Source organism: Typha latifolia, chromosome 7, assembly GCF_019914945.1.
Source record: "Typha latifolia isolate L0001 chromosome 7, TyphaL0001v2, whole genome shotgun sequence".
Classification (NCBI taxonomy): Eukaryota; Viridiplantae; Streptophyta; class Magnoliopsida; order Poales; family Typhaceae; genus Typha; species Typha latifolia.
The window spans coordinates 12,972,217-12,988,079 of record NC_133092.1 but is presented as its reverse complement, the minus strand read 5'-3'; the positions used below and the strand labels follow the sequence as shown (position 1 = coordinate 12,988,079).

General features: G+C 38.5%; 3 protein-coding genes across 3 annotated transcripts; 2 read left to right on the top strand and 1 right to left on the bottom strand.

Moving 5' to 3' along the window:
- Window positions 1–121: 121 nt before the first annotated feature.
- Window positions 122–7,798, top strand: LOC140792855 (uncharacterized). Its single transcript, XM_073144077.1, has 14 exons — window positions 122–251; window positions 352–486; window positions 1,280–1,396; window positions 1,946–2,074; window positions 2,351–2,524; window positions 3,089–3,229; window positions 4,431–4,619; window positions 4,698–4,769; window positions 4,859–4,988; window positions 5,302–5,402; window positions 5,820–5,920; window positions 6,532–6,833; window positions 6,919–7,048; window positions 7,257–7,798. Exons 1-14 carry the CDS (start codon window positions 135–137, stop codon window positions 7,684–7,686), a joined length of 2,268 nt encoding a protein of 755 aa, XP_073000178.1. The 5' UTR covers window positions 122–134; the 3' UTR covers window positions 7,687–7,798.
- Window positions 7,799–9,852: 2,054 nt separating this feature from the next.
- Window positions 9,853–11,638, top strand: LOC140792854 (tetraketide alpha-pyrone reductase 2-like). Its single transcript, XM_073144075.1, has 6 exons — window positions 9,853–9,961; window positions 10,175–10,347; window positions 10,417–10,605; window positions 10,731–10,893; window positions 11,155–11,344; window positions 11,449–11,638. Exons 1-6 carry the CDS (start codon window positions 9,853–9,855, stop codon window positions 11,588–11,590), a joined length of 966 nt encoding a protein of 321 aa, XP_073000176.1. The 3' UTR covers window positions 11,591–11,638.
- A 2,069-nt stretch (window positions 11,639–13,707) lies between these two features.
- LOC140792026 (ethylene-responsive transcription factor CRF3-like) lies at window positions 13,708–15,454 on the bottom strand. Its single transcript, XM_073142810.1, has 2 exons — window positions 15,035–15,454; window positions 13,708–14,923 (listed from the first exon to the last, which is right to left on the bottom strand). The coding sequence occupies exon 2, from the start codon at window positions 14,749–14,751 to the stop codon at window positions 14,008–14,010; it is 744 nt and encodes a 247-aa protein (XP_072998911.1). The 5' UTR covers window positions 14,752–14,923; window positions 15,035–15,454; the 3' UTR covers window positions 13,708–14,007.
- Window positions 15,455–15,863: the final 409 nt, after the last annotated feature.

Here is a 15,863-nt window from a genome sequence, read left to right as displayed (position 1 = left end):
ATTGCAACGGTCACAAAATAGACGGGTTTATCGGGTCGGGTAGAAAAGCACGTTTCAGACCCGATTACGAGTTAAAAAATATCCCACTTGTTTAGATAACGCCCTTTTCTTCCTCCTAGAGTTCTATTTCTGCGATGGCACTCCCTCTCGGCCGTCCGGTCCGGTGGCCAAGGCATCCCAGCCGTCCATCCTCTCCGGCCATCTCCTCTCGCCGCCTCTCTTGCTCGGCTACTTCTGCAACCCATCCAAAGGTACCTCCCATCTCCTTACAGACCTCGAGATTCCAAGATTTTCTTCTCTAATTTCTGACGTGGAGTGATCCCGTTCGTCGATAATCGATGGGTCCCACAGTTCAAGAGGCCCTACACGACGGTCCTGATCGTCCCGACGGGCGTGGGCGCCTCCATCGGAGGGTTCGCCGGGGACGCTCTTCCGGTGGCTCGGACCCTCGCCTCCGTCGCCGATTGCCTCATCTCGCATCCGAATGTAATCTCTTTCTCTCTCTCTCTCTCTAGTTATTGTATTCTATCCTATTAGACATAATCATCGGGCGGGCCGGGCCGGGCTTTTTAGGCCAACTAGGCTTAAGTATTTGTTCACGGCCCAACCCACCAATCAATCGGGCCGGATTCGGACCGGGCTAGAATAGTCTAGCCCGTTACCGCCCGTCGGCTCGTGAGAAATCGGGTTAGCCGATTGGGCCGGGCCGGCCCGACCAACCAATCACTCGGCCCAACCCATATTTTAGCTATTTTTAGAATTTTGTTAACTATTAGCTTATTTTTTTTAAAAATATTTATATTCCTCCATTTAAAAAAAAATTAAAAAAATTAAAAAAATTTAAATGTGTGCTTAAAATGATGCAAAACGATACAATACTTTAAAAAAACTGTAGCAACAGTATTTTATTGTAGCAACGGGCAAAGTACTGTAGCAGACGGGCGGACTACTGTAGCAGAACGGGCGGGCCTAGTTGCGGGCTTTCGGGCCAGGTCGGGTGGGCAAAGGGCTGGCCCGTACCGCCCATGGATAGTTCGGGCTCAGACTCGGGCCGGGCCTAAACCGGGTTCGGGCCGGGTCGGGCCTAAGCCCGAGCCCGGGCGGGCTGGGCCCTTTGATCATGTTTATATCCGGTATGATTACTTTATTTGGATACCGATGAGTTATGGGATTTGTATTGAGCTACATTTGGGTTGGATTTGGATAAGAAGGGGTGCAGCAATAATATTCAGTTTTGAGGTGTTTAAAATATAAATATGACATATGATTGTCCTGCCAGGTCTTGAATGCGGCAATGCTATACTGGCCGATGCCGAATTCGCTTTATGTGGAGGGATATGCTCTTGATAGATTCGCAGAAGGATATTGGGCTCTTCAACCTGTTCACCAAAACAAGGTAAAACTTACACTAATGCTGTAAAAGTTAGTACAATATGGACATGAAAAGGAAGAGGAAAAGGAAATGCAAATTCTATTAGTATATTTCATAATTCAAGTCTCCATCTATATCAACTTTTTGATATCGCACAAGGACAATCTTATTAAGCTTAAAATGTTGTTAGAGACAAAGGGGTTCGGCCAATAGTGCTGCGGATTGGCTAGCGAACCTTTTGATAGATTCCAGGGGTTCAGCCGTACCCGGTTGCGGGTTTTACTCCTTTACTTCTGCACTTTTCTGCCTCTAATCTCAATTAAGCGTCTTTTGTAACTGGAAAGTTAATTTATCTTAAAATAATTTTCCTTTTCTTAAAAGAAACATTATAAGAAAGTTACTTCAGTGAATACGTGCTTTGGCTTCCTGTTTCTGGCTTTAAACAACTGTGATAATGTTGCTAGAGAGCTCTGCAAAATCACCTTAGGTGGTAGTGGTACTATCCTGTCTATTTCATCAATATGAAAGTTAAAGATCACATATTTATATGTAAGTAACTTTGCTCCAACTTAGGTAGGTTTGGTATTGGATGCTGGAATCGAGGAAGAGCTTCGGATTCGACATTTACAAGTTGCAGATGCTACAAGAGCTTCGCTAGGCCTCCCTGTTATTGAGTACGTTGTTACAGATACTCCTTTGAAGGTGCATACACTTGATTCTGAACCCACTAGAAGATTAATAAATGCAACTGTGTCCTATTCTATTACTCTGTTTGGTTCTACTTCTTTTCTCAACAAAGGATTTGGGATCAATTACTGGACTTTCTTTAATATTTATCTGCTGTCAAAAGTCACCTGTGGAAGATTTTCCTTCCCTGAGCTGGCGCATTTTAAAATTAAAGTAGATACTCATTGAATCTTTATAAGAATAAAGAAATGTGCTACTCCTTTCACTCTGAGTATTTATCTTCTTGTATAGGTTGAGACATGGATTGATCCAAGATGTGGAAAATCAACAGGAAGGATTGATAATTCTGATTCATTATTAAGAGCTGTAGATTCTCTAGTTAACCATTCAGAAGTGAATGCTGTGGCAGTTGTGGGGCGTTTTCCAGATTATACAGATGACTTGGACAATTATCGACAGGGAAAGGTAGTTTTTCATTCTTGGTCTATAATCTGATCTTGATTATTCCCTATATTTATTTTTCAACTGAAATGTGTAGGACCCTAGGATAGGTAGAATGAAGGAACTTTTTGACTAACTTTCAAGTATAATCTGTTTGATGACTCATTTCATTAACAGAAACATGCATTCATGTCTTCTCATAGTGGACCATTTGCTTAAATTTGATCTTATGAGTATTTTGTGCCAAACAGAGGTTGATCTGCTAAGTACAATTTTAGCCTTTCAAGGATCTGGTTTGCTTAAGATCTTTTGTTCTAAGTGATGAAACAAATAAGATCATAGTTTTACTTGAGAATGGTATGATGTTTTTTCACATGATGGCCCTAAAACTTTTGGAGGCACGGACCAACATAGAGCTAAATGGTAGTTAATGATCACTGCAGAGGATCCTGAATTCTTTTTGTTGATGTCATTGAAATTATTGTTGATTTTTTAATGCTAATGGTTTTATCAACTGAAAGATATGTCATGGTGAGATGTACTTATGACTTCTGACTGCTTATACACTCTGATGAATATGATATGTAGGGTGTAGATTTGTTGGCTGGACTTGAAGCAATTATCAGCCATCTTATAGTGAAGGAGTTTAAAATTCCCTCTGCCCATGCTCCTGCACTGTTGCCTCTTCACCCGAGCACTTTACTGTCTCCAAAATCTGCTGCTGAAGAGGTCGGTCAGATCTTAATACCAAATTATTTACCTTTCTCTGCTAATTATTGACCTAAGTTTTTTATTTCTCAGTCCTTATCATGCAAATTTTATAGCTGCAAAACTCTAGCTGAAACTGCAAATTATTGACCTAAGCTTTTATTTCTTGGTTCTTATGGTGCAAATTTTATAGCTGCATAACTCTTGCTGAAACTTAATTTCTATTTTGATGACAGAAGGATCACTATGAAACTGGACCATAAAATAATTAATACAGGAGCATTGTTACTTGAGATTTGCCAAGGAGTTACTCATAGAACTGTGGAGTTATGAGTTATCATTATTGATGTTGGAAAATATACCTTTGAAAGCAAGTTTGGTAGGATATTTGTTGGGAAGACTTGCACAACAAAATGTGAGGCAAGAAATGTAGATCAGAAACAATAATAAATAGGGTAGTTTTATGAGTTTTTGAGCAGGGTTCAGGATTCAAGACTTGGTCCTAGTTTTATATGCTAAAAGAGCTCGCCAGGTCATCTGATAGTCCGGCAATACTGTGTTGCAAGATTCCATGCTTGATTAGTTGGTTAAGGTCAAACTGCTATTAGGATGGAATTATTTTTAAATAATTATGGATAGCGTAAGAAAGTTTTTCACTATAGAGATTGGTTAACATGGTAATATCACTGAAAGAGATCAATCATGGAATTGATCAATAACATTGCCAAAGCTCATGGAGGCGTATCCGTATTTGGCGGAGTAGGGGAACGTACTCGTGAAGGAAATGATCTTTAATGGAAATGAAAGAATCCGGAGTGATTAATGAAAAAAATCTTGCAAGACTCAAGAGGTGTCCATTATCTGGAGTATAGAGTACAACAACCAAAATCAATCTTTTGTGCTGAAACAATTGGAAGTTTGTCTTACTCATACTACTAATCTGGCACAGTGAGATGATGATTTCCTATTTCAATCAGCAATAATTTGATATACGCTGCAGATTTTTCTTCTGTAGAGATTCATTCTGTTGCACAAATTGTAGTTATTTAAGCTGAGCAAGCATCTTTTACCTAGAATTATATAAAACCTGCTTCTTGACATGGGGTTTTTATCTTTGCGAACTTGTCACTGCTAAAAATACTTGTTTTGTCTATACCGAGATTGATAATAATACATTTTGAGGTACCATGGTGTACATATCCTCATCAACTTTGTGTAACAGATTGGATATACCTTTCTACCATGCGTACTTGCTGGGTTAAGTAGCGCACCCCAGTATGTGATGAGGAAGCAGGGATCCTCTGACAATGATTGCATAGTGGCTGGTGATGTGGACAGTGTAGTTCTTCCATTCAATGCTTGTGGAGGAGATGCTGCTCTTGCTTTTGCTCGAAGCACAAGAAAAAATAAGGTACATTATTATAGTTTATTCATTAAGTAGAAAAGAAATTATTATTACTAAGGATGAAACTAACCTTTCTATTCCCAGCCCCTGATAATTACTGTTCAGGAGAATGAAACTGTTCTTGATGATACACCTGACAAGCTCGGTATTGAAGCGGTAAGCAGTGCATCACATAAACCTTCTACTGATTGTACTGGTCCGATGGTCAAGGACCTGAGAAATCTTAACATCTCCTTTTCTCTCAGGTGAATGCCCTGAATTACTGGGAGGCTATAGGGATTATTGCAGCTCACAAGGCAGGTGTAAATCCAAGAGCCCTTAGAAGAGAAGGGGTTGATAATCTTAGATCCCCTTCACAGTTGTACTCTGATGGTTGTAAGGCATCTACTTATTCTTCGTTGCATTACTCATACTGATTTAAGAATTCCTATGAATTCTTTTAGTTTTGATATATATATTGGTGAATTAAAGGAGCTCTGTATTTGGAGGAGATACTAACGACAGTTCTATTCAAGGATAAATTATACCTATGATTAAACTAATCTTATTAAAAAAAACTAAAGCTTAAACAAAATCAAATTACTAGTATATAAGTATAGTATAGTATCCCATAAATCATGTAATTGTCAAGTATTATGTGATTCTGGGCACCTAAAACAAATTACTAGTATTTCCTAACCAATCCCAGTTATTGCAGAATGCTTCAGGCTATATAACTTACGGTTTACGGCATTCTGTCATGCTTACTTAGGAGAAAACAAAAGAAGAGAAACTACCACTAGTATTGAGGCACAATTTTAAGAAACCTTCTATGGTAAGCAAAATTGTTCCCAAGAATATTTTTTTATTTTTTGTGCAAAGGATACAATTTACCACTTTACAGCGAGTCAATTTTATGTGATATCGAAATCATTATATTATGTTTCTTAGACGACGAGAATGTTTTTTTAGTGTGGTCCACTTGCATTCTTCGTCCCCCTCTCCCCACAAATAGAGTAGTAGCCAAATTTTGATTCATCTGTCCTTTTCTTTCAAAGATAATTGTCAGATCATGTCAAGCTCTGGATAAGGTTTCAAGTTGAGAGATAGATCTCTCTCCTTATCCATGTATCTTCTCGGATGGTAACTAACTTTGAAGATCTATGCCATCACCGAATTTTCAGGTGGTAGGATGGATAAAGTGAAGGTCCTTGTATTATTATTCAGCTTGCATCAGCCAACCACCAATCAAAGAGTCTTGTTGTCTATGTCATATTTATCTTTTATGTCCTCAAATTGCTCCTCCTCCTCCTGGGTGACACTGACAAGTTGGATGGGGATATTGAGTTTTTCTACCATAAAGTCATTGTTTTGAAGGTCTTTTGTTTAGTGTTATATTAGCTAGAAAAGAAGCTCTCAGGGTGGGAGGAAAAAGAATCAAAATCTTGACATACCTAAACTTTTGAGAGATTCTTTTGCCGTCTAAAATTACCGGTATCAAATTTAATTTTTTTTTTTTGTTTTACAGAATAACGATTAAATAATTCATCATGGATAGTGTAAGCCCCAAACAGTTTACCGAACAAATTGACAAGTAGAAAGAGGATGAATGTATATAGGTTTTGTGCATGGGAGACGTAAAGCTATCAGTCAGCATGAGAACATGTGAAGCCACCACCTTCGCTTCATTTCCTGATGTTTGACTCTGTCCTTGAGATTGAATGATCCAATACTTACTTATATTTAACACCAACCATTTTTTTATTCTAGAAATCTAAGGTAGGACAGTTAGACGAACGACTGTCATACACAACTACTGACTTTTAGTGAAGAACAGAAGACTTTGTAAAGCAGCTATCCTAGCCCACAACTAACACACACACACACACACACACACACACACACACACACACACTTCTCTTCATACCTAAACCACCAGTCTTTCTAGTCAAACTCCCTCTCCCATCTTATACTCCTCTCTCTCTCTCTCTCTCTCTCTCTCTCAACTATATATATGTACATTTCCCTTGCTTTTACTAACCTACAATCACACCTCTCTCTCTCTCTCTTTCTCTCTTCTCTGGGTATATCTCTATCTCTCTACGACAATGAGGAAGCGTTGTTGTGATAAGGATGACAAGAACTACAAGGGAGCATGGTCAAGGCAAGAGGACCAGAAGCTACTCAACTACATCCTAACCCATGGTGAAGGCTGTTGGAGATCAGTACCTAAGGCTGCAGGTTTGTATTACAAATTAGTTAGATGCTACATGAAATCTAGCAATTTTGATTGATCATTAACTATTCTTTGATGCTATTGCTCTAGGGTTGCAGCGTTGCGGGAAGAGTTGCAGGCTTCGATGGATCAATTACCTACGACCCGATGTGAAGAGAGGAAACTTTGCAGAGGATGAAGAAGACCTAATCATCAAGCTTCATGCATTGCTTGGTAACCGGTATGCTTGAATTCTATCATTGATCACTATTTATGTTGTGTCTCAAGAGAGTAGATGTGCGTAGTTTTACTCATTGCTCAAGAGGCTGTTTACTGAACTTATATTTATGTATACATAGTCTTCTTTAGAATTTGAAACCTTACGATGAACATTAGTAGTTGCACATCCTTCTTTAACTTAATTTATTTTTCCATGGTAATTCTTCCAGTTGGTCATTGATTGCCGGGAGACTACCTGGGAGAACAGACAATGAGGTGAAGAATTATTGGAACTCTCATCTAAGGAGGAAGCTTATGAGCATGGGGATTAATCCCAATAAACACCGAGTTACTGAGAGCCTCTCCCTCTATCTACAGCAGGAGAACTCAAAGACTGACGAGCTTTCGACTAAGTGCTCCATGCACCATGGATGCATGGACTGCAAAATTTTGTACTCCCCGACTGACGACGATCGTGTTTCAGATGCCACAAGCTGCATCGAAGACAATGGCCGCATGCTGCCTGATTTAAACCTCGATCTTACAATCTCCACCTCTTCTCCACCAAGTATATTTTCAGAGAAGAAAGATATTAAGGAGGTGGAGGCAACAATAGAACTTGAGAAGATTACTATTCCGACACTCGTTCTCTTTAGATAAAGTCCACAGTTATAGAGAGTAGTATCAATTTGTAAGCAGATATAGAGAAGGTATGAAGAGATTCAAAGTTAGTATTGAAGCTTTAAAAAAGAGAGTAATTGGTCTATTTCAACTCTTCTTGTGTATATATTTTTGTCTCTTTCTTAGTTGGCCTTTTTCTTCGTGGATATATCTTCAAGAAGTAAGTCGAATAAGTAGATGATTGTGTATGTTTCAAATTTAGATGAGAAATATGGAGAGTTAATGTTATACTGATTGATAGATAAGACAAGGTGAGCCTTCTTTTTTTGCCTTATAATATATTCTAAAGCTAATGATTTAATCTGTTAGCCCAGCTTGTATAGCATTATGTGATCTTAAGTAAAAAATTGGGTGAAAATTCTTTTTAATTTCAATTTAGCTTTGTTCTTAAACAATACAGGCAAAGCTACTCTAAATATTAGGCGTCCAAATCACAATCAAATGAAAGCATGGTATTCAGTAGATATCTCAAATTTCTCTAAATACTTCTCCATCGCACATCAGTATAGTTCTTTTATTTAGGGCAAGCACATCATTTTACTAAATCAGTGAACACACACATTGAGAGAGAAAAATAGGGCGACGCGTTAAAATAAGTCCTCACTTGGCTACTACAGTATAGAAACAATACTATACTTATATATATATCAAACCTTAGGGAAAAAAAAAAAGAACAATATGAAGCACAACCTTGGGAATTTGCATGAGCAAAAGGGTTAAAAGTTAGCATGCAGTTTTGTCACGACCCAACAGTCGAAAATACATAGCCCTGCAGGTTTCTTAAAAGGAGAGACTCTTAACCAGTTAACCTACATTAGAAGAAGAAGAAGAAGAAGAAGAAAACATATAAACCTAAGAGAGACCACAATGTCGCAACTCGAACAAGAGAACAGTAGGCAGCGGAGTGGATAAATAGGCAGGTTAGTGGCAGGTCTGCTACAGTAACACGGCAGCAGATGAAAAGAGGAGGATAATACTGGGGTAGATGATGTGGATAGAGGAGTGGATCCAATAGCGGTGAATTGGCTAAAGAGGAGGTCAATGACAACGGATGTGGAGAAGGTAATTAGAGGAGATCGGCAGGAGGAAAGAGCCACAATAAGGCACAGATTAGGCCAATATCTTCAGGAAGAGGACAATGGAAAGAGAGAAAATGAGGGAAATTTTCTTTTTTTCTCAAGGGAGGTAAAAAGCACCTCCCCTCCTAGCCACCGGCTAGGAGAAGGGAGAGAGGTCAAGTCACCGGTGGCAAAATGGAAGACCCTTGCGACAAGGGAAGAAAGGAAATCGAAACCCTAGTAGAACTCTCTGATAGGGCCGACAGAGATAGTACTGCTCTTTAAATTCTCCTCTATGTATATATATATAATCAATTTCTTACGTGTTTGTTTCGTTAAACTGTGATCTTATTATCATAATTGTATACTTAATAAAGCTACACTAGACCTACTCTTCAATGTCTTTGGATTAGTTGGTTGATGTAAATTTCGATCTTCCCATTAACCAATTCTTCCAAAACTTTAGCATTTTAATACAAAACTACCATTCCTTTCAAAAGTAAAAATCGATACAAAACTACCATTCCATGTTAATCCCTGTCACCTTGATTGTGGATTAAATAACTTCACTAAATCCACTAGTGGGGATCCACGAGAAACCAATCTCAATACCTAGGCCTTAACTTATATTTAATTTGTAACAGGCTCCATTTTATTTTTAGTGAATTGACTTGACTGTAGGCAGATAATTCATAAATATATGAGATTAAATAGAAAAATATGGTCCTTAATTCCAACGAAGAAAGTATAAGTATCGAAAGAGGAAAAAAAAAGAATTATATCAATATCTTTATTTGCTAATGATTACGCACATCTCTAAATATCTGATTGATCCTTCCTAACAAACTTCAATTAATGTCACGCATTTCATTGAAGAGTACATGCATGAGTCATGACACAAACTCACTAAATCTCCCAACTTGTTCTTCCCACATGACCTGCCTAACTCTAAACTTAACTCAACTCTAACATGAAGTGATCAATCAAATTAACAAAAGCATAATCTTGACCATGCCCTTTTCTATATAAGTATCATATCACAACTAAACAATGGATTGATATATAAAATTATTAGTGTTAGAGATAGATGGCAGAGGAGTACTGTGTGACAGGAGGGACTGGCTTCATAGCTGCCTATCTCATCAAAGGACTCCTAGCAAAGGGCTACAAAGTACGAGCCACAGTAAGGGATCCAGGTACTCTAATGGGGCTTAGTTAGATTAGCTTAAACTATTTCAGATATGACTTTAAAACTTGATCAGTTACTATTTTAATTTTGATTTAAACATAAAAATTTACACAAGGATAACAAGGTTATCCGTATAAAATATCTCTCCAAGTTTTTAGAGACGTTTATGAATTAATTAGCTTAACTCACTTAAGTATTTCTTATTTAATTATTAATTAAGGGGATGAAGGCAAGGTTGGATTCCTATGGAGTATGGATGGTGCCAAAGAGAGGCTCAAGTTGGTGAAGGCTGATCTAATGGTGGAGGGAAGCTTTGATGAAGCCGTGGACGGTGTAGATGGCGTATTCCACACTGCCTCTCCTGTTGTCGTCGCCTATGACCAAAACATTCAGGTCTAAATTAATCACTATAAATATATACAATTAATATTTAGTCCTCACCGTGATCAAAATAATCTGCAGGAAACTTTAATTAATCCAGCCATAAAAGGCACGGCAAACGTGCTCAAATCCTGCTCAAAAACTAGCTCTAAGCCACGTCTCGTGCTCACCTCTTCGTGCTCTTCCATTAGATACCGAGACGATGCAACTCTAATCTCCCCATTAAACGAGTCGCACTGGAGTGATCCTGAGTACTGTAAAAGGAACAACGTAAGCACTTAGATCTCCTTCCTCATACGTCCTCTTAGTTAAATGGTACGTGGTGAGTTCTTTGATTAGTTTGGGATTTTAAATTTTTTATTTTTATTTTTTATTTTTGCACGCATGCATGGCAGTTGTGGTATGCGTACGCGAAGACGATGGCCGAGAAGGAGGCGTGGCGACTGGCAGAAGAGTTCGGCGTCGACCTCGTCGTCGTCAACCCGTCATTCGTCGTCGGTCCGTTGCTCTCGCCGCAGCCCACGAGCACTCTCCAAATGATACTCTCCTTGTTGAAAGGTTTTGTAGAATACATGCACGTATATATCAATGGAGAACAAATTAAATTATATTTCATGCCCAGTATTTTTAGTATTTATATTTCGAGGCTCATATTTTGGACTTACTAAGTGCCAAAACATTCTAGGTTAAGCTAATGGAAAAGAAAAATCTTTTAATTAATTAAAAAAATACTATCTCTAATAGTATATTAACTCGGTTATCTTGTAAAAATGCTTAAGGTTAAGCTGATAGATAATAGTTAGTATGATTTTATCACAGGAGAACAAATTAAATACCCTAACATGACGGTCGGATTTGTTCATATCGACGACGTGGTCCGCGGCCACATCCTAGCCATGGATGAAAGAAGAGCATCAGGGAGGCTCATCTGCTCCAATGATGTTGCTCATTGGTCAGAGATCATGGAGATGATCAAGTCCAAATACCCCCTCTATCCCATCCCTAACAAGTGATCGATGCTATATATTTCTATCAATTATTCTTGATCATATGAGTTGCTATCTTACTTTGTGCTAATTAAATTGCTAAATTGAATGAAAAAAAAAAATTCAGGTGTGGCGATCAAAGAGGAGATAACAATTCACATAGCATGGATACCACCAAGATTAGGGAGCTCGGTTTGTCTCCTTTCAAATCTCTACAGCAAATGTTTGATGACTGCATCAAGAGCTTCCAGGATAAGGGACTCCTGTGAGGTTAAAGGTGCTGGTTTCGAAGGGAAAAATGATGGAATAATGGAAGCAGCCAGAAAGTAGTTCTTTGAACTCCACTAGGAAAAACGTGAGCTTCTGGTCATCAACTCGGGTGCACGGAGATGCAACAACCGACAAAAGTCTCTGACAAATTATTGGTTGAATAGAAATACTAGCATAGATTTTGATCAGATAATGCAATAAAGATTCAGGACAGTGGTAGGGACACACCCCTATAATTTAATAATGTTATGATTAATACCCATCTTTGAGTTATCTGTAATTAGACCTCTTCATATATTTCTTCTGTAATTTTCATATCATACTCTTTTTTAATGTTGTTTTTGACTGTCATTGTTTGAAACTTTTCCCTATATAAAATCCATATATATGTGAATTACCACACCGACCAGCTACAGCTTAAACAACCTCATAAAAAAAAAAACCAGTACATTAATGCTGCTTAATGTTTGTACTCCAAAAAATATTCACTCTGCCCAAAGATATTTATAAAAGACTTTAACCAACTCGCTGCTGTTATTAGTGACCATTATAATGTCATTGGTCTTTTTTTTTCCATTCTTTCTGACCAAAAAAAACACTAACTTTTCCTTTTGGCAGTACAAAGAATGCCTTCAGTTTTGTATGGATCTCCAACCCAAAGTAGAGCACATGATATGCACGAGAAGTACTTCACGTGTTATGTAATTATATTATTAAGTGACAAATATTAGATGTAATGCCCCAACTTAGTACCCCTTGAGCAAAAGATTAGATTTTTAACAATGGCTTTTATTTTATTTATATTTTTTCCCTTCAAGTTGTTAAGTACTACTATTGATAGCCGGATAGGATTTTTTTTTTTAAAAGAAAAAAAGAGGGATAAAGTAGATTTTTTTTTTCCACATAGCCGCTGGAAGTTAGGCTTCTCTAGTGAACCAATTTTAACACAAGGTCTCTAAAGCTTCACAACCAGGTTAATGCATGTCTTTTACATCATAGAATTTAAAAGAAAAAATAGATGAAGTCATATCAACGAGTTATAAAACACTAATCAAAGTTATATATATATATATATATATATATTTTTTGGTCTTTTATATCAGGTAGGCCCACTGAGGCAGGTGTCTTAAAAAATTAACGTCATTAGAGAACGAATAGTTTTTATATTTTATATTTTAACCCTCTTCTTTTATTTTTGGGCTGAATCATTTTAATTGATCCAAAAAATAAATTTAATTTAAATAGGTAGAATTTTATATTTTCAAGCAAAGATAAGTACGACAAAATTAATCTTATAACTTTTGGCTCTCATATTATGTTAACTCACAAATTACTCTAATAGCTTAAGCCGTTAAAGAATAGTAATTCTTATATGTTATATTCTAACCGAGAATGCATTCGAGAAAACTTAGAGTTTTAAGCGGTAACAAAGTAGGAGAGGGATCCGGCTGAGAGAGAGCTTGGGCATAGGAGAGATCTGAGAAAGAAAAAAAAAAACTGTCTCTCTCTCTCTCTCTCTGTCTCTCGTATAATTTAATAGAGCAGCCATATAGGAATCTCAAGGTAGATACACACCAAAAGAATACGGAGAAAGTACTGTTGAATTAAAAAAGAAAGAAAGAAAAAAAAACTCGGCTCCTTATTGGGTGCTTTCCCCTGGTCAAAGATGTCACAGTACTACTCCACTAGAGTAAGCTCAAATTGCCTCACCTCAGTGAAGCAGGCACGTGATAGGGACCTCCATTAATCAACAAAACATAGCATGGCTTATCAAATTTTACTCTCTTTTTTCCCACCAGTAAATTCTTTAAATGTAAAACTTAATTCATTTTACACCTGTTATAGAGAATAGAGAGCCCCCCTTCTTCTCCTTCACACAAAAAGAGAAGAATACTGTAGAATTTTCCTCTCTCTTTCTTCCATTCCCCAAATCCCAACCGAACAAAGGAGAGAGACCATTCTGAAACATACGATTCCAACACCAAGACCAACAGCCCAACAGTCTTATTCCCCCTTTCTTTTTTGGTGGCCCACCATTCTTACCCATGACCAAGAAAAGAGAGAAGCAACAAGCAAGCAAGCATGGAGAAGGGTGAGCATGACAGCCATGAAACCATAAAGACAAAGCCCCCACCACACCACCTTCATTTCCATTCTCATTTAATTATCAAATGCATATACCTCAATTGAAGAAGTTATAACACTAACAACAGCATAATAATAAGTAACAACAATTACATCTCTAATAATAATAACAAGTGTGTAGGATTACAAAAAGAAATTTCTTGGGGGTGGCTCTTGCAGCTCAGAAAAACCCAAGAGATTTCCGCCCACACACTGCACTCATAGTAATATATAATTTAATTATAAGGTAAATACTGAATATATTAGAAGAGCAGCAAAAATTGTTGGCCTCTCAGAGCTCACGATTCATCCACGCGTCCACGCTTGCGAAATCGACGCCGTCAGTGGGATCCCAGAGTGGGATCTCGTCGAGCCAGAGTGGGATCTCCTCGACGAGGATTCCCGGGTCGTCGCAGAAATCCCCAAATGGGTCGAACCCGAAGATGACATCCAGATCCGCTTTGGGGAGGGGTATCTGGTCGAGTAGCTCGGCGGCGGTGCGGTCCTCTGACGCTGAGTCGGATGAGGATGTGGATGTGGAGGCGGACGCGGACGCGGACGAGGAGAGGGCCCACATCCTCTCTTTCTCCTCCTCGAAGCGCTTCGCTTTGGCTTGGTAAGCGGAAGCGGCGTCCTCCGCCGTATCGAAGGTGCCGAGCCAGAGACGGCCGCCGCGAAACGGGTCGCGGATCTCAGCGGCCCATTTGCCCCATTTCCTTTGACGAACACCTTTGTACTTGGTGGTGGTGGTGGGGGAGGACGAGGTGCTCGAAGAGGAGTTCGAAGAGGTCTTGGGCTTAGATTGCTTCTGGGTTTTGCTGGGTTTTGGGGTTTTCCCATTTTGATCTGTGGAGAGGAAGGGGTTGACGAAAAACTCGTGGATGACTCGCTTCTTCTTGAGATGAGTGGCCATGGGCCTTTCGTCTTCGCTTGAATCCGTCGCATCTGGGTCGTCGAAGACGACCCGGACCCTTTTCGCGGTCGCCGGTACTAATCTCTTGTGGGGGTTTTTCTTCTTGGACATTTTGTCGAGCATCTTGCCTGCGTTACAAAATCGAAGGGGGAAAAAAAGAAGAAGAGGAAAGCGAAACCTAAGATCTGAGAAAGGTTTCCGAAGCTATGCCAAGTGAGGGCCTCTTAAGAAGATGAAGAGAAAACTATACGCCTCTATGTGCTGGAAACCAAAATATTTCATCCCAAATCCAATCCTGTGGCCACCAAAGAGAAAGAAAAATTAGAACGAAAACATTAAAAAAAAAAAAAAAAACGAGATGGGTATTCCCCAAAATAGATCAAGAAATCTAAGATGAGCTTCATACCTTCGCATCGAAATCTTGTTCCAGCCTTGAAGCCTCTGTTGCATGCGGGAGGAGGAGGAGACGAAGGAGAAGAGGAGGAAAGCGAGCACTACGAGATGGAAGAAGGAATCAGACGACATATATGTCTTAGATCTCTTCTTCTTCTTAAACCCACCTCGCTCTTCTTCTTCTACCTTCGCTTCTCTCTCCCCTCCCCCCTCCTTTTCTTCTCTAAAACCCCAAGCAGAGGTGCAAAAGGGAGGTCAAAATTCTCGGTGGGGAATATTTAAAGCCAACGGAGGAGGAGAACCCGAAGAGATGAGGATGGGAGCAAAGAGATGAGAAATCTATGGCTGTGATTTATCCTTATCAAACCTCTCTCTCTCTCTCTCTCTCTCCCCCCATATCACTACCGAGCCCAAGTGACGAAAAACATTTTCCATTTTGCATATCACTACCTACATTTTAAACTTATTGTAACAATTCCCAAACTTTTGTAGAGATTCTTTTTAATTCTTCCCTTTTTAAGTATATATATACACTAATACCCACACAAAGCATATCTCCTAATGGATCATAAAGAGAGAGAAGGCAGATTCATTTTTGTCAAAAGGTATACTTAGACTATGATTAATACTTTACCCAAGTGGTTTTTCCTTTGTATATTATGAATTTAATTAAATTTAGAAAAATTTGTAATAAGTACCTTTAGTAATAAAAAAAAATTAAATATCTAAAATACTCTTCATTTTTTATTTTAAAATATTGTTCTCCTTTCATTTTATATTTAAGTTAATTTAGGATAATTTATACTTAGTATTCTATTTTAGTTCGAAGAGTCGACATAGTT

Coding starts and splice junctions, on each gene's coding strand:
- LOC140792855 (XM_073144077.1), top strand. CDS start 135: ATGGCACTCCCTCTCGGCCGTCCGGTCCGGTGGCCAAGGCATCCCAGC. Junction 487..1,279: donor GCCTCATCTCGCATCCGAAT/GTAATCTCTTTC, acceptor TTGTCCTGCCAG/GTCTTGAATGCGGCAATGCT. Junction 2,075..2,350: donor TTACAGATACTCCTTTGAAG/GTGCATACACTT, acceptor CTTCTTGTATAG/GTTGAGACATGGATTGATCC.
- LOC140792854 (XM_073144075.1), top strand. CDS start 9,853: ATGGCAGAGGAGTACTGTGTGACAGGAGGGACTGGCTTCATAGCTGCC. Junction 9,962..10,174: donor AGCCACAGTAAGGGATCCAG/GTACTCTAATGG, acceptor TTATTAATTAAG/GGGATGAAGGCAAGGTTGGA. Junction 11,345..11,448: donor CTCTATCCCATCCCTAACAA/GTGATCGATGCT, acceptor AAAAAAATTCAG/GTGTGGCGATCAAAGAGGAG.
- LOC140792026 (XM_073142810.1), bottom strand. CDS start 14,751: ATGCTCGACAAAATGTCCAAGAAGAAAAACCCCCACAAGAGATTAGTA.